Genomic DNA, 24,051 nt, shown 5'->3' on the forward strand with positions numbered 1-24,051 from the left:
AGTTTGGGAAATACGAACTGGGAATTGCGAAGGGAGTTTGGAAAATGCGAACTGAGAATTGCGAAGGGAGTTTGGGAAATGCGAACTGGGAATTGTGAAGGGAGGTTGGGAAATGCGAAGCCTACAGGCCTGCAATTCCTTAAGTCCAAAATTTCACCCTGCGGCCTATCCAAAACTCACCCGAGCCCTCGAGGCTCCAAACCAAACATGCACACCACCCTAAAAACATCATATGGACTCACTCGTGCATTCAAATCACTAAAATAATATAAAGAACTATGAATTTAGCATCAAAATCATGAAACTTTTCTCAAGACTTCAAATTTCCAATTTTCTCAATAACTATCCGATTCACGTCGTTTCAAGTCCATTTCTTACTAAATTTCACCTAATTATCTTAAATCATATATAAGACCTGTACCGGGTGCCGAAACCAAAATACGGGCCCAATACCATTGAATTTTAATCAAAATTCATTTCCAAACCTTATAAACAATTTCAGAAAATAATTTTCTTCAAAAATTTATTTCTCGAGTTTGGGACCTCGGAATTCGATTCCGGGCATACGCCCAAGTCCCATATTTTTCTACGGACACTCCAGGACCGTCAAATTACGGGTCTGGGTCCGTTTATCCAAAACATTGGCCGAAGTCAAATTAACTCATTTTATAGTCAAAAATTATTATTTTCCACATATTTTCATATATAGGCTTTCCGACTACACGCCCGGACTGCACACACAGATCAAGGTGATGCTAAAAGAGGTTTTTAAGACCTCGGAACGCAGAATTTCATTTTAAAACACGAATCCGGGTTTGTTTACCAAAAATGTAGACCGAAGTCAACCCAAATAAAGTTTTTAGGTAAAATTTCTTATTTTTATCAACTTTTAACATCAAAGCTTTCTGAAAATACGCCCGAAATGTGCACGCAAATCGAGGAGGGTAAAAATGAAAATTTTAAAGCTTAAAAGCACAAAATTGAGTTCTAAAATATAAGATGACCTTTCAGGTCATCACACACCTGTTCGAACACCACTGTTCATACTTTATGTATATTAGTCCACTATTTCAGAACTGAAATAGTATTCAAAATAGTCACGTTTTTATTAAATCAAGACTGTTATCATAAAAAAAATGCAACAGAAACATGATAAAACCAGAATGTCATGAAATATAACACCAGTATTTATACATATGTATATTAATCCATAATTTCAGAATTAAAATACTAATTAAAACAGTCATGTTTTTGACATAGAATAACCATGCCAAAACAACATTGTATTGTATATGTTAATCTACTATTTTCATAGAATAATCATACCAAACATGTATCATTTAACAACACATTTTAATATTACTCTATTCATATTGTATTACATTATCTAGTTAGATGTAAGACGACGTCTGATACCAATTATTAGACATCGGAAGCAAGCATACAATTCAGGCATCAAATACATGTAAACTAGACAATGATATAATTACGAGATTAGAACCACTAACCTCTTGAAAACGTTGCACAGGTTCTCCTCAGAGCAAAAATTTGGGGCTGCAGTCTCTGTTATGGTCCTAGTAAGACCTTGGACGAAATTGCTTTGAGTGGGCAAGAACAATACAGCTTAGAAAAATGAGTTATTGGGTGAAAAACGTCTTCCTTATGTAGACTCGTTTTTCAGGCAAAGAGGGCTCCAAGAACGTGTAGGATTCTGCTTGTGCAAGTAGAATCCTACTCTAACTCTATCCTACTATAATTAATTATAGTTTATTCCACTAAAAACTGCAATTGAACTCCTCAATATGAATTTCGAAAATTCACTAACACTTATTTTAACTCCCCACGTTAAGATCATAAATACCAGTTAATTAAATTAAATTACTGATAATTTAATTTAATCAACTAATTAAATCCTCTATAATTCCGCTTAAACTATTTCATGTGACGGATACAAAATCTACCAGCCGGATTTTCACATGAAAACTTACAAGATTACATAAAGAGGTATCATAGGACTCAAAATCGAGTCATGGATTCTATCAACTAATTATTATTTCACAAATGCTATTTGTTATTGTCCAATCTATTAGGCATACACTAACTCTGAATAGAGTTGTACCTTTTGATAAATTCAGAACAATAATCAAGTCACATTGTTCATAATAATTATATCAACATTAGGAGTATAAGCTCATTTAATGGATTAGAGAAAATATTTTATATATATTCAGTACAAAACATCTTTTCTCTACTTGGTCCGTTCAATATACACTAAGTATACTAGCACAAGAAGTAGGAGTAAAACCATTCCCATAATCAAGACAAATTATACTATAATCTTGTGCCACAATCATCAAGATATTTTGCCCAATAATGTCTTCGATTGTGAGAACCGACAGTTTAATCTTCTGTGTATGAGCTAAGACTCCATACACTAAATTGTCTACTATATAACTAAATGACACACATGTAACAAATGAACTATTTAAAATAGTACTTTATTGAATTGAATAAATTAAATAAACAATTATTCCATAAAGAATAAAATATAATACTATGTCTAAACTGCATGGTTAATAATATATCTCAACAATATTTACAATTATCTATTTACTTTTGAATATGAACAACTAGTATACATCTAATATTATATTTTAACTCATTTCCTACTGCGATAAGACAAAACCCATATTAGGATTATTACATCGTCTACAAAGAGGTTTTTAACTTTGGAAATAATTAAAATAAATTACACTGAACAACTTCTTCAAGTAGTGAAGAGATTCTAGATGAAGCAATTTGACGTTTGTATTTTATTTGGACTCCAAAAAAAAAAATTACATGACATCACGATACTTTTAGTAAAGAAAATTACAGTGAAGATTGTATATGGAATATGCAAAAATTGTTTTGGCGCAAAAAGGAAGAAAAGAGATAAAATAACCAGGTAAGCTGATAAGGAAACAAATAGATAATGTGTAGGAAAAGAAAAAGTAGGAAGAGCAAGAAAAGTTTTTAATATATTTATGGACAAGTTATTAATTATTTAAACTATGATTGGGGCCTTGCTTTAGTCAATTAAATCTTAGCCATCAATTCTAATATATACCATGTGTTCCTAATCTAAACTAGAACTTGAAAAAAATGCAGAGAAGAGAAATGGAGAGGAATCGGATCACTTTATTAGTATTAATTGTCTATCAACTCTTAACTAAGCTTTGAGTAAAAAGGAAGAACTCTTATATCTATGGAATATTAGTCAAAGTGAAAAATGAACAAAAACAACCTAAACTTTCTATTACATTTTGTAACTTCTTTGTTGAATAAAAGAGAGAAATAAAGATATATTTATAAGTAATTGCAAACTCTATTTCAAATATCTTGCATATTTAGTTGCTATTTCTTAATCCATAAGTTTAACTTACTCGTATTTATTGCTTATTTATTTTTGCAACGACCCCGTCAAAAATAGACAACGAAAAATCAAAGAAGGAAATTTGAAAAGGAAAAAAGTTAAAGTTAGTTCAAGCGTTAGTGAAGTGGCAGAATGATACTTTACATTTAATACTAATTGTGACTTGTGTGAGAGAAATTTGGGAGATTTAGAGTGTGTTTGGTACGAAAGAAAATATTTTCCAAATTTTTCATGTTTGATTTGCTTAAATATTTTGGAAAATATGTTCTTCATCTAACTCATTTTCCTTCAATTGGAGGAAAATATTTTTCCTATCAAGAGAAGGGGAAACATTTTTCAAAACTCCTTTTTAACCTTTCCCACCCTATTTTCCATCCCCGCCAACCCACTCCCACCCCACCCACACCATCCACCCCACCCCACCCTTGCCCTAACCCCCCACCCTAAATAGAAATATTATTAATGACACTTTCTTTTGATTATAGATAAAGTATTTTTTTTTCATTTCAACAAATGAGTATTTTTCTTTCATGATTTTAAAAAGTATTTTTTTCATTTTAACAAAAAAGTACTTTATTTTCATGATGTAAAAAAATATTTTCTTTCCTTTCAACAAAATGATGTAGTAAAAAGTATTTTCTTTCATTTCAACAAATTTTTTTTTCCTAAAAAGTATTTCTACTCTCTAATCAAATACTAGAAAAAAATTTACAGAAATATTTTTCCACCCACCAACCAATAAGTTATAAAACCACTTATTTTCCATGAAAACATTTTCCTTCGTACCAAACACACCCTTGATTTTATGAGCTATTTTAAACGTCGTTTTAGTTATGTTATACTTTTCAAAGAGAAGCAATAAAGAAATGAATAGAAAAGATATGTGAATAAAATTCAGAAAAGTTTATAGGATCATTTTTTCTTGTACTCAAATATTTGACCTTAGACTTAGACTACGTAGCTCGATGGGCGCCGAGATACTCTCACGTATTCGCATATTCTCTTGATAGTTCCTCCGATACAACGACCTTCCGACATTAAACTATTTTTTACTACTATTTATATTTCATATAGAGTGGAGGCGAACTTATGTATAACATTGAGTAGGTGGATTTAAAATTTTCAGTATATGTGTGCACTCCTAAAAAAAGGAGAAAAAAATATATTAAGTGAGAATTGATCCTTATTTTTCTTGGTAAATAACTCAATATTTAACCAAGTGTATCATTCAGCCTTCTTGGAGCATGAATGTCATCAGTTTATATTATACTACCAATTTTAGAAAATATATATATAAAATATCTAATTTTACGGAGAGACCATGGGTTCACGTGCCCCATAATCTTGTCTATAAATCCGCCCCTGACATTGAGGGGTCATCGAACCCCGTAAACCTCGATAAAAATACGTATATGCGTATACCTTGAAAATGGTCAATTTAAATAATTTGATATTTGAACACTAAAAGTATTTAGAGGACACTGGTTAAACAGAATATTGGTGTCTCTACTGCGTGCGTTAAGATCTTGGGTCCACCTCTAACTATTCTCATACCATGTGTTAATATATGAACCAAAAGCCAATTTCCATTATTGCCAGGAAATAATGTAGTAGAAACAAATAAAAAAATTAGCAAAGCCCAACAAACTACATATGACAAGTTGCAAGAGTTGTTTTTAACTTTTTTTCTTTTACAAGAATTGTTTAATTTAGCAGGTACCTCTCCTTTCTTGTCTTAGACTTGAATATAGAGATTAGAGAATGAAAAATCTAATCTGTGGACCATGATGAAACCGACGTAGATAGAAACGTCAAAGTGGCTGGCTAGGTTGGCCCATTGAGATGTCCGAAAAGGAGCCAACATGTGTGAAATTACAATGTGTTTATATCGTAGGCGTGCACGAAACATCCCGCATTTATGTATGGGCCGGGAAGGACCGCACCCCAAGGGTGTGACGTAGACAACTTATACCCTAATGAAACATTAGTAACTGATTTCATGGCTCGAAAACGTGACCTATAGGTCACACGAAAATAACTTTACCGTTGCTCCAAGCCTCTCCTCCAGGGGCGGATTTATAGCCTATTTTATGGGGCACATGAACCCATATAGTCTCTCCGCCAAACTAGGTATTTATGTACATATTTGCTAGAATTGATCTAAATATTATCTGGTGTCATTCATGCTTTAAAGGAGCTAAATGGTGCACTTGGTTGAATGCCTAATTAATACCCAGAGGAACATGGAACAATTTTCACATTACTTAAAATCGAGCTGTGAGTTGTTATGTGGACTCTATTGATTCTCTCTTCTATCAATAAAAATATTTTCAACCCTCTACCTTACTAGAGTTAAGATACAATAAATTCAAAGACAAAATACAAAGATGATCACTGCCAACAACAGCATCAACAGTAACATTAATGGGAGTTATGATATACCAGGCAGCAACAGCAGCAGCAGCAGTAGTTTAGGGAATGAGATTGAAGAAATAGAAGATGATAATATGAATAGTGGTTATGTTGTGGCAACTGAGTTGTTGGAGATCAATGAACACAGAGGAGGGTTAGCTTCCATTAAAGAAGGTGAAGTAGAAGGTAGCTTATATTCCTTTGATTTCCACAACAATGGTGATCATACTGTTGTTTATGTTGCTGTTGGTGATAACAACAAGATTAGCAAAGAGTCAAGTATGGATGCTCTTCTTTGGACTCTTAAACATGTTGTGGCTGATCCCTCTTCTACCATTCTTTTCCTCATTCATATCTATCCTCAGACCAAATACATCCCTTCTCCTTGTAAGCTCTCTCTCCCTTTCCTTCATTTTCTGTCTTTAGTTTTCATATCTTTCCCGTACCGAGGGTCATTCGGAAACATCTCTGCCTTCTTGAAGGTAGGGTAGGTCTGCGTATATACTACCTTCCCCAGACCCCATTTGTGGGATTACACTGGGTCTGTTGTTGCTGTTGTTCTTGTACCGAGGGTCTACTGGAAACAACTTCTCTGCCTTTTTATAGGTAGGGGCAAGGTCTGCGTACACACTACCCTCCCAGACCCTACTTATGGGATTACACTGGGTTTATTGTTGTTGTTATTGTTTTATCTTGTCTATCTCTACCTATTGTAATGTTCATTGGGTTGACTTGTAAAGTCAACAACTGAGGTTGGAATGGTTATACGATTGTTTAGATTGATATATTTGATGCAAAAGCCAAGTTTGTAATGGTGATTTTGATTAGTTAAAAATTGATAATTCTGTCAATGAAATCATAATTGACCCCGAGGAATTGATGGAATGGGCTACTGCCTATGAACTCACTTGCTCAATCGAGCACATGATACAGCACTGCCGGCAAGAATTTTGGCACAGATCATGACTCAAGATACTAATGCTTGCATTAGGTTAGACTGTCTACATTACACCCCTAGGGAAGCAGCCAGAAGCGAACACACACTATAGGTTGAGGGGCCACTCGCACCCGAAAATTTCCGCAAAAACTCCATGTAGACTCGCAAATATCTTCATAAAATAGTCAAATATTACCATAGACCCCCATGCCAAGCTTTATGAGCAGTGATAAATTTAATATTGAATGTCATGGTACCCCCGACATCCAAATCCTGAGTCCGCCTCTAGGTGCGGCCCTTCCCCGGACGCAGTAAATGCAGGATGATTTATGCACTGGGTTGCCAGTTATCATGGCTCTAAGGCCTGCGGATTTTGTGACAATTGTGCCTGAAAGTATAAAAAAGCTCTTCTTAGTCCAGAATCTCCGTTCATTTCATGCTGGGGAGCAGACATCTGATTTTGGATTGGATTAGTTTGTTGTAATCTAGGTGAGACTTCAACATTGACAAATTGTTACTTGTGATGATTACACCAGTGGGAATGATTCCAATAAGCCAAGTGAGTGCTGAGCAGAAGGAGAACCACATGGCTCAAGAAAGAGGCAAGAGGAGGCAGTTCCTTCAAAGGTTTTTTGATGCATGTGCTGCTGCAAAGGTACACATTATTTTGATAAACAAAGATAGCATGAGGCTATGTAAGGCTATGTTGCTTAGACTCTCCGAAGATGTTGTCGGGTGCATGTCGGATTCTCCGAAAGCAGTGCATTTTTGGAGAATCCGACACGAGGCGGCAACATTTTGTAGAGTCCACGCAACAAAAATGTAAGGCTTGAGGCTAACCATGTAAAAAGCAATATTCAACAACAGGTTAAAGTTGACACCATACTTATAGAGAGCGACACAGAAGCAAAAGCAATACTGGACCTTATTCCTATCTGCAACATAAGAAGGCTGATCTTGGGCACCTCTAAAGCCAATCTCAAGTATGAAATTCACTTAAATTTTAGAATGCATTGTCCCCTCCTAGCTATATATATATCCTCATTTCTGAATCTTGTTAATCTTAATTCACTTCCCACTTAAGCAGTGACGTAGTCACACTATCTCAATGGTGGTCAAGCAAACACTCTTCGTTGAAAAATTATATTGCTGTATATAGTTTAAATACTACTTTCTATGAGTATATATTACATCTTGCACGCATTTAACATAGTTGAGTGGGGTAATTTAGTGGTCTAGGGTGTTCAAAGTGAGGTGCTTTTCATGGGTTCAAGTCCCTATCTAAACGTTTTCATTAAACGGAGACCACAATATGTGATCTATTGGACTCTTTTCTAAAAAATTTCTCAATATAAAGCTCTAAAAACTTAAATTTTGTGAAAATACTATAGTTTTATAGTTCTAGTACAAGTGTTTTTATTGTTTAGATTTAACAAATTTGGTGCACCCCTTCATCGAAAAAATTAATTTCTTTAAAGTTTGAACTCCCTTGTCGAGATTCCTGGCTACGATACTGTTCTTAACTATTTCTTTTTGATGGGTTTTTTAAGGAAACTAAAGTCGAAAAAAGGTGGCGGAACAGCGGATGAGATATTACTAAATGCACCTGAATTCTGTGAGGTCAAGATAATATGTGAAGGCAAGGAAATGGTTGAGCTGCAGATGTTTGAAACAACTTCTCCCCAAGCCAGTGCTGGTGACAGTCCAAAGCCAATTCAAAGTCATATCCAAGATCAAAATCAGCCCCAGAATGAATCTTTCAGATGTGGATGCTTTAAACCCAGAGTCATGCAGTAAATCTTCAACAATCTGCATTAGATCAATACCAAAAATTCAAGACTGGATGTCAATTTCAAGTATTACCACCAAAACCTGCCCCAAGGTTTATCATATCATAAAATATGCATGAACGTCTGTAACTATTCTATATCGATAAACAATTAACATACACACCATCTCTGATATCTTAAAAAAGACGTAAAGTTCTCTTTTTTCCTTCAATCAACTACATATCCTTAGATCCTAGTCAATGGCGAAGCCAAGAATTTCTCCAAGGATGTTTAAACTTAAAAAAGTAAAAAATAGTTCCGCCAAAGAGTGTTCAATATATGTAATATACCTCTAAAACCTAATATTTTACTTATATATATAGTCTAATTTTCCGACAACCTTACCAAAGAGTAGCTTCTCCCCTCATCCTAGTAACTTTGGTCTTTGCATAACTTACAAGTGAATCTGAAGTTGGTCCTATAACACAAACTTTTGGTATCAGTCAATTCTCACCCTTATCATTTTCTGCAGCCTTCTCAATTCTAAGGCATCATAGTTTTGATTTTTATTTTCTTTTCTCATTTGAATTCAGTTCTTTCTATGTTCTACTAGTAAGTACAACTCTGTATTATTATCCTAAAAGATATCTTCTGTATGCTGTGTTAAAAAGTTCCAATCTTTTTGGAACTTAGAGCCAATAAAAGGTTTGTTCACCTTACTCATAAAGAACTTCACAAAATTAGTACTATCAAACTTTATCAGTAGAAGCAAACACACACCTAGATACCTCAGATAACCGTGAAAAAAGAAACAAAAGGAACAAAGTTGAAGCTTACCTCAACAGATAATCAACGACGAAAGAAGATCAAATATCAATAGGTGCAGAAAACCGAAGCAACAACTCAAGAACCCATAGACGAAGACGTAGGGAAAAAGAGTTGGACATGGTGAGAAACTAATACTTCAGCCTCAATGTAATACTACAGGAGCCAGTAATCAAAAACTACAGCAGACAATAGAAAAATACAGTGAGATACATAGGAAATGTAGAAGAAAGCACAATTCATTGAAGAATTTTTTCAAACACCTACAGAACAAAAGCTCTTGGCAGGTAAAAGCAATTTCTCCAGAGAAAACACAAATTTCTAACATGCTATCAAAGATGGAAAAGATGATAGTAATAGAAAGCACAAGATATATATACTTGCAGTAATCTATCATTTAGACTTTTTTTTTTGTTAGCAAGAAAAATAATGGAGAAATGATAAATTACTAAAACAAATATACAAAAAAGATCAGCCACCTATAGTTTTCACATAGATATGCAAATGTTCCAAAGAATAATTTAAAACTTAAGAGGTCACAATTCGAACGGTAGTGTCACGAGTTTGAATCTCAACAACCTTTTAATCACTGTTTTCTGTTAATTCCCAATCTCAAACATTCTATACATATGTGAAATACCAGTCGAAGCTTGAATTGGTTCAGTCTGCTCACATATGTGAAATTCCAGTAAGTGTTAGATCAGTGAAGGGGCGTAAGCGTAAAGTTGCTGCCACGTGATCACTAGATCACGGGTTCGAGCTGTAAAAATAGTCCCTTGTAGAAATTTAGGGTAAGGCTGCGTAGTATAGGCCCTTATGGTCCGCCCTTCTCCAGACCTCACGCATAACCAGAGCTTAGTGTTGGGATCGAAATAACATAATGCATACGGAAACTAACAATACAAAGCTTGGTGGACGATAAATCAGACGACAAAAGAAAAATATGTTAAACCAATCATAATAGTTTATAATAGTTTGGTCAATTGATCTACGTATGATAAACTAATATAAAAGAAAAACTATCGAGAGGTGGATATTTTTCTTGTACTCTTGTGAGAAGCAAAGATACTTAATTTATAGATGTGCAAAACTTGTCGTCCAAGAAAAGTATAAGACATATTAAGGAGACGTAATCCTTTTAGAAGTCTTTTTCCATTCTTTCAAGAAAGAGAGTCCTAATAAATTAGAAATTCAGGGCAAATCCTAACACTTAGTGCACCAGACTGCCTTTCATTAAGTGTTAGATTAGATGTATTTTTGGTCCTCGCTTGTTGTCCCATATATTTTCAGTTTCTGCTGTTGCAAGAAATTCCTGTTAATGATTCTAAAAGAGAGTGAATAACAATACGAGAGTTAACTAAAGAAAGCGTAGATATTACATCAATTTTCCAAAGAAATATTAAAGTATGCTTAGGTACGACAGTTATTAACTAAAGAAAGGGTAGATATGACATACAATGCCTGAGAAATATTAAAGTATGCTTGGGTAGATATTCATTACTCTCTAAATCTTGTGCATTCAAATTAAAGCAAACGCAAAAATAGTTGGGTAATTATGCTTGCTAACAAAATAACATGCACCATAATCATCATATAAAAAAAGAAAAAAAAAAAAAGAAAAAAGGAAAACAACAAAGCCATACAACATTTTTTGGACGAATAAAAGTCTGTGTCAGCACATTATTACGATTATGGACATTCTTGAAAATTTAAATCCTTTTTTTATATAATCGACGGCGAAGTCGGAATTTTTACCATAGAGATTTCAGAAAATAAAAAAGTAAACATACAAAGAAATCAAGGGATTCCCCTTCCGCCAACCTAGCTCCGCCCATATCTCTAACAGATTGTTTTGTAATTATGCATATATTGTTAGAATTTAATTCTTATATCTCCAAAATAAAATATAATATATTCATTATCATTTACTATCGATGATTAATAGCCATTATTATAATATTATAACTAATTTTTTATTAGCCTTAATGGCTTTAATTTGTAACAGCCATCTCAATAGCCTTTGAATGACATTTAATAATTTTTAAAACGTTGCTTAGAAGTTAAAATCTTTGGATTATATATATATTTTTCTATGTGTTACTTTGTGTAGGAGAGTGAACAAAGTTAAAACTTTTCTTTCCTTTTCTTTTGTACTGGGTTTTCTTTTATACAATCTTTGTTGTTTCTGCTCCTAGTTTATACTAGAAGAGCTTGTTGAATTCTGGGGGATATGCCTAATTTTATTCATTACGGTGTAGGCGAAATATCCTTAAGGACAGTATCTTTGACACGCCTCAAGCTAAACCTCATATTCTCGATAATCATCCAATATTTTTCCAACAAATCTTAAGGATATTTCACACTCTATTCTCATGGAGAATACCGATTGCAATATTTCGCTGATGCTCGTTATAATGGAGTACTGAAATTCTCAAGTATTTCGTACTGCTCACAATTTAATTATAGCAGCCACTAATTCCAAGTCCAAGCTCCATCCAACAGAAGTGAAAGTAATGAAAGAGATAGCCAAAAAGCTTGGGAAAAGAGATTGAGATTTTAACAAGGATCCTTGCAGTGGAGAAAGGAACTGGAGTATTGCAGTTATTGTTAAAGGAATTGAGAGTTCCGTTGCTTGTGATTGCTCTTTTAACAATAATTCTACCGGCCATATTACCTCCATTGTGTCAAACGGTTCGACTCCTTTTATTTTATAAAGGAAGATGTCACAACTTGGCAAGAATTCCGAGTCACGCCATTATTTGGAGACATTGGAACCATTTGTTGTTGATGTTCCTCATGAATATTATTCTAGTATGATCTCCAACCTAATTACTGAGAACTTATATTTTAAAATAAATGAGAGCATGCTTTGCGAGGACACAAGAGAGTAAATTAAGATTTATTAAGATTATATCATTATATATTTTGAGTATTAAGATTGAGATATTAAATAAATTTACTACATAGAAGTGTTGCAACAAGCATTTGGTGTTATTATCTATTATTGATGTGGTTAAATTTGTTGTGTCGTTGGATTTCAAATGTGTTATTTGATTTCTTTTGAAGAAAATCAATCAAGATCATTGACTTGCATTAGTTAGAATTAATGGATTTTCTTATGAGAAACAAGTAAAAATCTTTATGAATTGTGAAAATATTATATCCTTAACTTGAAATTTCCTAAAATGTGGGGGATCGGGTGTCCAGAGTGTTATAGCCCGGTCATAAGAAGGGAAATGTGAGGGAAAAGATTATTTTATGATTTTGATATCATTGAAAGTGGTCAATATCAGACGTATGCTTGGGGAAAAAAGTCATTTGAAGATATTTTAAAGACAATGAGGGACAGACAGTGTGACTATTTGACAATGTATAGGCTTGGAGGTTTGCCACTTACATTACAAATATGGTTTTTTGAGTGTTGCTCTATGGTTGACAAGCATCTAGCTGTTCGTGTTGGCACAAATGTGCCATGCATTCTTAATTGGAAAGTCACTGAAACTCCAACATATGCGGATTTGGCTGGCGGGGTGATCATGTCTAGTATCGACAAGGTAAACATTTTGTACCATAATACTTCTTCATATATGATTTCAATTTTTCTTTAAGTATGTATATTTATGAATATGTCACAATTTCCTTTTTCTACTATTGTAATCCAGTTTTTCTTCTTGTAATTGAACTATAGGAACATTTCCCCTACTCGTGAAGAGATGTCAACTCTGAACATCGCGACACATTTTGAAGTTACTGCCGATGATGTTGCATCAGGGGAGGTGCCTGCCTTTCACACTGATGTTGTTGCTGAATCTCCACCTTATCCTCAGAATATGGAGCAACAGTCTAAACGACCTTATCCTCAGAATACGGAGCAACAGTCTAAACGACATTTTCCTCAGAATATGGATCGACAACCTAACCCGAGTTATGATCCTTCAGTGCATATTGATCTGTTGAATGCTGAAGTTGAGAAGTTGAGGAGTGCTGTTGGAAAGGTACTAGAGCTTTAGCTTTTCTATAGTTTATCGGTACTGTAGACATGTGATTTTTGACCCTCCCCAAGATCTTTTATATATTAGCGTAAAATATTTAATTTAGGCATAATATAGATATTTCAAGTAATTTTGACTCTTTTACTCTAATTTATTACAAGGAAACAAAATCACAAAAATAGGTTCATTTATGTTTTGTAGTCATTTTTAATTTAAAAAAAAAATTTTAAAAATATATACAACAATAGTATCGTATTTTTATTTTAATGTGATATTTTGAAAATACCAAAAATAGATTTGTTTTAATGGTTAGTTTTATTTTAATAATTATTTGAATAATAGGAATAATTAACAAATGGACGGTATTTTTAATCTCATTCGCGGCAAAAAAATAGAGCTTGGGCTCGAGCAACCCATCTTTAGGCCTAATTTTGGACCTAGCCCACAATTGCCAAGCCCATAATTTTTAGGCCCATACCCTTAACCTAAAGCCCTACCACTAACCTAAACCTATATATATTAAACAAAGCCTAAAACTAAAGGGGGGATCAACACAAATAGAGAGGGAGGAGAACGACAAAAAGCAACAGAAAAAGCTGCGCATAGAGAAAAAAAGAAAGCTAAGAAAAGCTGCGCGCAGAATGACCCACCCCCTGACTTCGTCTTCTCCAAACGACCCTCCCTGAAGCTTCTGCTTCTTCGAACTCACATTCATGCAAGCCTTAACCAGCCATACTCTATCATCTCCCTTACCTCACACATCACCCGGAACACAAACACACACACAACGCCCCAACGACACCGACCACACCAGCCGTCCCACCACCATAATCGTCGGTAAATCCCCATTGATGGCGAGCTTCTCAAAAGCTTCACTGTTATACTCAAAATGAGCAGATCTAGAGCAACAAAACATACACACTTCTCCTTTGCTGATTTTCTTTCTCTTTGATTCGATTCGATTTTTGGTTTCAAATTCATGGAATTCATTTGTGTTTGAAAGTTGTTTTACGTTCGGGTTGGTTCAAGGTCGTGGGTCGTTATTGTTCGTCGAGGTTCGGAATGGTGCTTCGTAGCTTCGGATGATTTTGATCGCTGTTTTGGATTCGATTGGGGCTTTGGTTTATTGACACCCTTGTAACTGTTGGAATTCTCATAAATCAAAGGCAAAATTTCAATTCGTGGCAGTTTCGGTTCAAATCGGGCCTTTACCTGGGTCAAAAATTCTGATGTTCTCTACTATAGGTATGTAGAAATGTATCTATTGTCCTGTACTTTGTTTTGTGGTTGCTGGCTAGTGTGAATTTCGATTTTGCAAATAATTACATTGTTGTTTTCATCTGCTCCGGTATATTTGTTTGCATAGATAGTGCATCCATTTGTTTCTCTTTTCAGAACTATCTACGACTATATGTTGTTGCTGAATAGACTTTAATTAGCTGAGAAAAGGGAGGAAACTTGATGTTACAATTGTTAGTTTGGCGTGAACCATGGATGACATCGGTCTTGTATCTTTATTGTAAAAACAGATCTTGGAAGCCAACTCCAAACGGAATGAATGTTGCATAGGGTCCTGTATCTTAGCTAACTATATTACTGGAGACAAAGCATGTCTAACCGTGTATATATATATATTACTCAATCCCTTTAGTTAACCCAATAACCTTTGAATATTGTATTCACAAGATTTGGTGGTGCTTTTCAAATCATTGGTATACTTGGTTGCCTTCATGTCATGGGCTTCAAAATTAAAATGAAGCACCACTTCATTCTTGTTGTCTGCCTGAAATCGTAGCTTACAATTCCAACTATACATAGTAGCCTTGAGTGAATTGATTCACTTTGTTATACTTGTGCTAGTTCACAATTTCTCTTTTTTTTTTAGATTAATATAGAAAAAATGGATAAATGGGATAATTTATTGGTGAATGTGAAGCGTGTCGTGCCAAATAAAATTCCAAAACCAGTGGCCCTCACTTAATTAATTTTAGCCCTTTAGAAATCGAGGAGTGCTATTAGTTGAATTTTCCATGCCCCTCGTAAACTTGAAAGTGCGTAGTTGCTTTAGGCGCGCTATTTAAATTAATTTACCTTCCTATATTCGGGTGCGCATTGATGTGGCCCAAATCCCAATCTCAACAAAGTTGAAGCGTGTTGACAACCACGGGCGCATTGATTGCGGCGCGGTTCGAAACACATCTTCACGACGTTGCAATTCTTTTAAAAATAATTATAAAAGCACATAAGCTAGCATGTATTAAGATCAGATAAAATTAAATACAACAGTTAAGCGACCGTGCTAGAACCACGGAGTCCGGTAATGCCTAACACCTTCTCCCGGGTTAACAGAATTCCTTACCTGGATTTCTGGTTCGCAGACTGTAACAGAGTCATAAATTTCCTCGGTTCGGGATTCAATCGGTGACTTGGGACACAATTAATCTCCCAAGTGGCGACTCTGAATAATTAATAATTAAATCCCGTTCCGATTGTCCTTTAATTGGAAAAACTCCTTTACGCCCTTCCGGGGGTGTAATGAAAAAGGAAGTGTGACAGCTCTGGCGACTCTGCTGGGGAATGAGAACCTAGAATCTCTGGTTCAGGGTTCAGAATTCGAGCTTAGATAAATTGTTGTATTTGGTTGTATCTGATTTTCCTACATGTTTTATGCTGAATACGCTAAATGTTACCGCTTTAATATTATCTGAACTGTATATAAACTGTGCCGACACCCTTCTCTCTTCACCTCCGGGGATGTGCTTACTGGTTGAGACTCCCTATTCTGTTAGTGTCATACCCTGAAATAAAAAAGAGGCCGGACAAGTTACGAAGCCGGATGACCTTTTGGTTCCCGGTAAGTTGCCCCCTCCTCGACTCGAGTTGTCCGCTCGGGTACACAATCTAGAACATCGACCCAGGTTTTGAACATAGAATAACGTGACTTCATGCCGGATCCCTAGTAGGAACGATTATTTGCATCATGTTGCATTTGACTTAGGGGACTCGACACAGGGGTTGGGTCCGTCTAGGACTAGCAACCTGAAATGAAAAGACCATCCTGATACATCCTACTTGTTCTGTACATATATTGGTTTCGAACCTGCATGTTGGCCGGTTTCCGAATCTCGGGAATGTTGGGAAATTGAGAAAAAAAGAGAAAGGAGAAAAAAAAGAAATATCAGTTAGGGAGTTAATTGATTATTTTAGAAATAAAAAATCAATGACCAATTACTGGTGAAACTCTGGAAAAAAAAAGGAAAATATTTTATTTTGTTTTACTAAAAAAAAAAGCAAAGAAAAAATAGAAAAATGAGTCTTTTATTTTTGGAAAGTTGGTTGTTGATAAAGAAAAGGATAAGAAAAGTTTTAGTTTTAGTTTGAAAAACATAAGTTGTTTCATTATGTGTTGAAAAAGGAAAGGAAAAAAAGAGTCTTTTATTTTTAGTTTGGAAAATAGGTTGTTTTATTGTCTGTGGAAAATGAAAAAAAAAGTCGTTATTTTGTCTTATTTTCAAAAATAGAAAGGGAAAATAGTTTGTCTTGCCATGAAAAATGAAAATGAAAAAGAGTAGTGTTTTAAAATAGTTGTTTTTTTGAAATGCCAAAAATGAAAATGAAAAGAGTCGTGCTTTTGAAAGTGGTTTTGTTATTTGCTTTTGAAATGCCAAAAATTAAAATCAAAAAAAAATCTTGTTTCAAAATAGTTCGGTTAATTTGCCCGAACTACGCATGGTTTGATTCTCACAGGGCGTGAGATACGTAGGCAACCCTCATCGGGTCCAACCTCCCATTTGCAAAAAATAACCAAAAAATATCAAAATTTTAATTTTTGTCATAAATAAACCAGGTGATGCCGTTTTTGTCAAAAATAGCGAAATGTTCCCAAACGGGGCGCCGGAAGGCTGACTTTGTATAAACAACCACCTTTGGTCGTATTTTGATTTTTGACCCTCACAGCCTTAAAATCTTCGCCCCCGAGGCGCAGGAAGGCCGTATTTGCAATATCGTGTCATTTATTTTAATTTTGAAAAAACAAGAAAAGAGTCAGTGGTCAAGTGAATACCGTTCGGATTTTTGGGTCAAAGTTGGCATATAGGGGAAGGAATATGTCATTTTGTTTTTGGGTTTGTATTTCTTTTGATTAGAGTATATGGGTCGTTTGATTTTCGAGTCTGTTGGTCCGTTTTGTCGTTATTATAAAAATGGAAAATTCCAAAAAAAATATTTTATTGTCGTTTACCTTGTAATTGCACGAACTACGCCTGATCTGATTCGTGCGGGATCACGATACGTAGGCAATCCACATAGGATTCGACCGCAACCAAAAAAAAATGAAAAATAAAAAATGGAAAAGAAGAATTGAAAAAAAATGGGAAAAGATGTTGTGAATAATGAGGACCGACCCAATCCATTCTAACATGTTTTGTTTTGAATTGTGAAGAAAGTTGAGGTAGTTGGTTTGTGGTAAGCTGGAAACACAAGATCTGAGGAAAAATGATAACTGACATCGAAGCTGTTACGAGTGCTCAAGAGACTCAGGGTCAGAGGGTTCAACAAGGGTCTACTGTGGTTGAGGAAAATAGAACACTGAAACAACAAATGACCAAAATGCGTCAGACCTGGGCCAATGGCCAAGGACAGTCTTGTCACGAGTCACGATTTGCTACACAACAAGAACAGTACCACTCTCTCGAGTACCACTCGTACTCGTTTGAGCTTCCTGTAAACATCGAGAAGCCTTCCCGAAAGAGAGTACAAGAAGAAATAACCCAAAGAGTGAAAAGATTAGAATAACGGTTGAAAACACGCAAGCAATGGCAGGTCAAAAGAGCGTTGCCTTCAGAGATCTATGCATGTTCCCCGATGTCCACTTGCCGCCTGGTTTCAAGGTTCCCAAATTTGAAAAGTACAATGGATATGGAGACCCCATAGCCCACCTGAAAAGGTATTGCAACCAATTGAGAGGTGTGGGAAGAAATGAGGAATTGCTTATAGCTTATTTTGGGGAAAGCCTCACGGGAGTAACATCTGAATGGTTTTTGGATCAGGACACATCTTGCTGGTATGTCTGGGATGACATGGCACGAGCCTTTGTCAAACAGTTTCAATACAACATCGACATCGCCCCAGACCGCATTTCCCTTTCTAACGTAAAAAAGAAACCAACTGAAAGTTTCAGGGAATATGCCATCAAATGGAGAGAGCAGGCAGCTAGAGCTAAGCCACCCATGGATGACCACGAGTTAATCACCCATGGAAAATTGTCGGGATTTGAAGAGAGAAATAGAAAGGATGATCCAGGAAAATTTGATTCAAGACGGTGGCACCCAGAACATGTCCGGTGACATGGGGTATGAGAATCCTCTTGGGAACTTGTTGACCGAAGTTGAAAATACTGACGCAGATAGTGGTCATGGTAATACGGATGCGAAGCTTAGTGGCTAAAATGCCGTGTTTGGTAATTGAAAAGACGCTCCATTCCTAAGTCAGCTGGGGAGGAGCTTTGGTGGTTCATTTTGCTGTCATTTCTGTTGTCCGGGTTATTTGCAGGGTTGTAATCCGGATATTGTCTTGTGATCAAATCCTCTTATCCTTTCATTTTTGTCTAGCTTGTTTAGTCGTAGTGGTTTGTCTAGGGTTGTCTAGGTTGTTTCAGTTCATTCTAGGGTTGCAATCCAGTTTGTTTTGTTTTTGTTGTAAGCATGTGATTTTTTCTCCACGAACAATCACTCCAAAAGAAATCAAAAATAATAATAAATGGCATTGCGGTACAATTTTTACGTGAGATGTGCTGGTAGTCATTTGTGTTTCTGTCCATTTTTCATTGAATTTTATCGAACAAAATACAAAATATGTGTGCCATGTGTAATTGAGCCATAATTCAGTCATTAAAAGAAAATTCACAAAATATGCATCTTTTATTCTAGGTTGTGATTTAACCATTTAAAGAATTTTTAAGATGTGTGTGATAATTGTGTTAAGTGTTGATTAATGTGTGTTTTAAACTCATTTTAATTTAGTTGTATTTTAAAATTAGAAAACAAAGGAAAAGAGTGCAAATTATTTAGAAAATCGGATTGGGCCTATTTGTTTCAAAAATTTTGAGGCCCGGAAGCAGCCCAAGTCAGCCAGCCCGAGACCCATCCTCAGGCCACCAAAACGACGTAGTTCAACCCCAAAACTACGTCGTTTCAGGGACGGTTCATCTCAGCCGTTCCAACCAGTCCAATCCAACGGCCAGGATCATACCCCAGATCCGTGTAACATGACCTGGTCCATCCCCCTTACCCGGTCAACCCAACCCCTCACTTAAACCAAAACGACCCCGTTCCCATACCAAACGAACCCGTCCTGTCACTCACTAGTAGATCCAAGCCGTTGAGATCACTTGATCTAACGGCCCTGATCTATCTTCCCCTTCCGTATATAAACCCTCCATCACACCTCACGCCCCCTTATCCAAACACCCCCCGGTTCCATCGTCCCCAAGAGCCCAACCCTAATGTCCCAAACCCTAGCCGCCCCCCTTTACCTTCCCCGTAAAGCCGGCGGCAAGGACGCCGGTGACCACCCCCTTAACACCCCTGATGCATCTCACCACCCCAAACCCAAATTTGCTACCCCCTGGCCTCGAATCACACTCCATCATCTCGAATCTTGATTTGAAGATTCGAGACAAAACTCGATCTACACCAAACCACCCCAGATTCACACTAGACAACCCCCTGACCTCCCTCGTGACCAAACCAAGCTTGGTTTGGTCCGAATCTACCCACAAGTCCTAAAAAACCAAATCTGAAAATTCGAACCCTAGAACACAAAGAACCTTGGAATCCGACCGGTTTCATAGGGGGTTTGGGGTCTAATAGACTTTAATCAAGGTGTTCTCGGTTGAGAATACCTCGATTAAAGTTTGTTCGGCCTCAAATGATCAAATCTAATTCAGGCCTGGCCCGTTCTTAGTTAAACATTTTTCAGTAAGTTTTCCTTTTTTCCTTTTTAGTTTTGTTTGAGTATTGTCTGAATTTGTTAGCATGTTTTGTTGTAGTTGTTTGTTATTTCTGATATTTTCCTTTCAATTTCTTCCGTCTTTGTAAAGACCATTTTTTTGGTCGCTTGTTCTTCTGTGTATATGTTGAACACGTCTTGTGATATACATGTTCGTCAATTAGATTAGTCGTCGAGTAGATAATTCATATAGATTCTCTGTGTTGTGCAGAGTTGTTGAAGGCAGTCGATTGCCCTGTTCGTGTTGTTTGATTGATCGACTGATTATTTCATGTTATAATTAGTATAGTCGACCTGATAAACGTCGTCGATTAATTTTCTATGACTGAATGATCAAATGGTCTAACAACTTCACATGACTGATCAAACCCTGTTGTTGACTGGATGCCCGACATTGTTTGAAATTAGTTTGTTTGCATTGCAAAACAACTGAAAAGATTCAGTCCAGGGCAGCTCTGAATTTGAACTTTCAGAAGTTCAAAAATGCCCTACTGTTGCAATGAGTTAATACAGTAATAACCAGGGTTAACAAGGGTAGTTTGGGTGTTAACAAGAACAGAAATAATTAGTTTAAGTGAGCTGACAAATAGGGTACTGAATTAGGATTAAACTAATGTATTAGTTGGGACAAAACATAAGAGCATGGGAGTTTAATACTTAAATGAACCCATGACTCTTGAATAGAGCAATAGGCCAGGCGTGGGGAACAAAATGACTTGCATCAAGAAGATGCTTAGGCATGGGAAATGAGGGGGATGGGCAGTCACTGAGGCTGTGAAATTCTAGGCAGACCTTAGGGGTTCTCTGGAAAAACTATAAATAGAGCTGTTTTTAGCTGAAAAAGGGCTGGACATTTTTTAGTCTTCAGAGAGGTTTTAAGTTGGAAAAACTGAAAGAAAGAAAGAAAGAGAAAAATTTCAGAATATTGTAACCAAACATTGTCTGAAAACTACATAAGAGTTCAAGTTGGTCAAGCTGTCTTTGCCAATTGCTGTTGGTTATCTACCGAGCTGTTTGTGATTGTTGAACTGCTGGTGCTGTTACATTGAATACTCTGTTTTTCTGCTGGATTCATTTTTCTGTTTCTGGGATTGTTTGTTTGTTGCTCGACCATTTGTGAGCTTCATCATTGTTGGCTGGTTGTTGTTGCTGTGTTGTTGCTGTGTATCTGCTGTTGCTGTGTTTGTTGCATACTACTCAGCTGATCATTCTCCTTCTTCTTTTATTTTCCTATACCAGGTACACAATTAATACTGTCCATGTAACTTGAAAGTTGAGCATGAATACAAAAGAGAAGAGTTGAAGATGTTATTTTTACACATAGTCTGTTACATTGAATATCATGCAATGTATAATGGTTTACGTTTTTGCCTGGATACTGGAATTAGCCTTCCCATACAGTGAATGTAAATGTGGGGTAATTTAATGTCATATTGTGTGTGTAGGCTGATAGACAACAGGATTGACAGTGCAGTAGGCTATATTTTAAAAGTTAGCTATGTTTGTGATCAGCATGTCCTTTAATGCATGTCAAATGTGAAACTATCCATTGTTAGTTAATTTCTTTCCCTTTTAATAGACTGCCCCGTTACAACGAACAAACCACACCTTCAGAACAAAGAACACAAATTTACGGTCTCAACCTCACGAAGGTCGGGCCCAAGTCGAAACGCTAAGTAGGCTTTCATCGGAAAAGCCGTGGCCCAAGCTTGGCCTATCCCGCATGAGCTGGGTTTGGGCCCATAATGTTCGATTAGCTGCCCACGTGCATGGCCATGTTTTCTTATTCTGCAAAGGCCTTTGGAATTCCGTTATAAATAACCTGCAAGCATGTAATTGAGTAGGATCATTTTACTTTCAATTAGTAGAGACAAATGCGACAAGAAAACATAGCCGCTATAGGATATCCTTTAAAAATAAAGACGAGATGAGCCTCGACAAATAAATAACGCACAAGCTGCGGGGCCCTCGTTAAATGTATATGTCAAAGCATTCAGTTTCTGGGGCGGACCGTTTAGCAAATTCCACGGCCCTACCCAAAATAACAATACGCTAGTCGCTTTAGGCGCGTATTAATAATATTATCTCTTTAAACTCGAGTGCACATTTATGTGACCCAAGTCCAAATCTCAACGGAATCGAAATGTGTCTCTAATCACGGGTATATTGATTATGGCGTGGTCCGAGATGCATTTCCATGACGTTGCAAATTCTTTTAATAATAAATGAGATGAGCCTCGACAAACAAATGTACAAGTTGCGGGGCCCTCTAAATGTGTATATTAAAATACTTAGAATTCGGGACAGGCGGTTTAGCGAATTTCACGGCCTTCCCCAAAATAACAATACGCTAGTTACTTTAGGCGCGTATCTTAATAATCTTACCTTCTTAAACTCGGGTGCGCATTTCATGCGACCCAAATCCAAGTCCTAAAACATTGAACAAAAATATGTTCCGGACCGCAGGTGCATTTCATGTGACGCGAGCTAAAGACATGTTTTAAGCAATGTTCACGTTTCTTTTTTAAAATAATAATAATAAAGCGGTAAAAAGTTGAAATTGACACATCGGTTCATAAATGTATTAAAATCAGATAAATAAGCCGAATATGATAGTTGAGAGACCGTGCTAGAACCACGGAACTCGGGAATGCCTAACACCTTCTCCCGGGTTAACAGAATTTCTTATCCGGATTTCTGGTACGCAGACTGTAATATAGAGTCATTCTTTTCCTCGATTCGGGATTAAAATTTGTGACTTGGGACACCCTAAATCTCCCAAGTGGCGACTCTGAAATAAATAAATAAATCTCGTTTCGATTGTCCTTTAATTGGAAAAACTCCCTTGCACCCTCGCGGGTGCGTAAAAAGGAGGTGTGACAGCTCTGGCGACTCTGCTGGGGATTTGTACCCAGAACCACTGGTTTAGGGTTAGAAATTCGAGCTTAGATAAATTGTTATATTTGGTTTTACCTGATTTTTACATGTTGAGCCTAATGTGCTAAATGCTGCTTTTACCGCTTTGATATTACGTGAACTGTATATAAACTGTGTCGAAACCCCTATCCTTTCTGCGTCTTCTAAATCATGAAGAAGGGCGTACTTCGTACGACTTATTTTCTGTATAGTGTCAAATCCCAATTTAGAACGAGGTTCGGATAAGTTGCTAAGCCGGTGAAGCTTCTGTATTCCCGGTACGCTGCCCCCCCTCGGCTCGAGCTGTCCGCTCGGGTAATCCAGGTCTAGAACAAACACCCAGGTTCTGAACCTAGAATAACTCAACTTCATGCCGGATCCCTAGTAGGAACGCTTATCTGCATCATGTGCATTTTTGACTTAGAGGACTCAACACAGGGGTTGGGTCCGTCTAGGAATAGCAACCTGAAACAGAAAAAGGCCATCCTGATGCATCCTGCTCACTGCTTGTGCATTTATTTGCTTGCATGATGACCGGTTTTGAATGTTGGGAAATTTTTACAAAACAAAAAAAATAATAAAAAAAAATGACAAAGTTCAAATAGAAGAGAAATTGGGTATATTTTATTTTAATAGTTTGGTTTTACTAAAAACAAAGGAAAAGAGAAAAGAGAAAAATAGCATGCTGAGAATGAGGAATGAGTTTTTATTTTAATTTGCTTTATTTTCAAAAAAAAATAATAAAAAAAATATAATTTGCTTTATTTTCAAAATATA

General features: G+C 36.2%; 1 protein-coding gene and 1 long non-coding RNA gene across 2 annotated transcripts; both read left to right on the top strand.

The window, feature by feature from the left end:
- The first annotated feature begins 5,664 nt into the window (after positions 1-5,664).
- LOC107770365 (uncharacterized) lies at positions 5,665-8,765 on the top strand. Its single transcript, XM_016589668.2, has 4 exons — positions 5,665-6,214; positions 7,301-7,419; positions 7,632-7,747; positions 8,315-8,765. Exons 1-4 carry the CDS (start codon positions 5,803-5,805, stop codon positions 8,559-8,561), a joined length of 894 nt encoding a protein of 297 aa, XP_016445154.1. The 5' UTR covers positions 5,665-5,802; the 3' UTR covers positions 8,562-8,765.
- Positions 8,766-13,886: 5,121 nt separating this feature from the next.
- Positions 13,887-21,960, top strand: LOC142170806 (uncharacterized). The gene is made up of 2 exons (XR_012700393.1): positions 13,887-14,595; positions 21,598-21,960. It is a non-coding gene; the product is annotated as an uncharacterized LOC142170806 (long non-coding RNA).
- Positions 21,961-24,051: the final 2,091 nt, after the last annotated feature.

The sequence above is a fragment of the Nicotiana tabacum genome, chromosome 16 (genome assembly GCF_000715075.1).
Source record: "Nicotiana tabacum cultivar K326 chromosome 16, ASM71507v2, whole genome shotgun sequence".
In the NCBI taxonomy this organism is placed as follows: Eukaryota; Viridiplantae; Streptophyta; class Magnoliopsida; order Solanales; family Solanaceae; genus Nicotiana; species Nicotiana tabacum.

Excerpts from the sequence above, each read along its gene's own strand:
- LOC107770365 (XM_016589668.2), top strand. The coding sequence starts at position 5,803 with ATGATCACTGCCAACAACAGCATCAACAGTAACATTAATGGGAGTTAT. Across the intron at positions 6,215-7,300 it reads CAAATACATCCCTTCTCCTT|TGGGAATGATTCCAATAAGC; the intron begins GTAAGCTCTCTC and ends TGATTACACCAG. Across the intron at positions 7,748-8,314 it reads ACCTCTAAAGCCAATCTCAA|GAAACTAAAGTCGAAAAAAG; the intron begins GTATGAAATTCA and ends GGGTTTTTTAAG.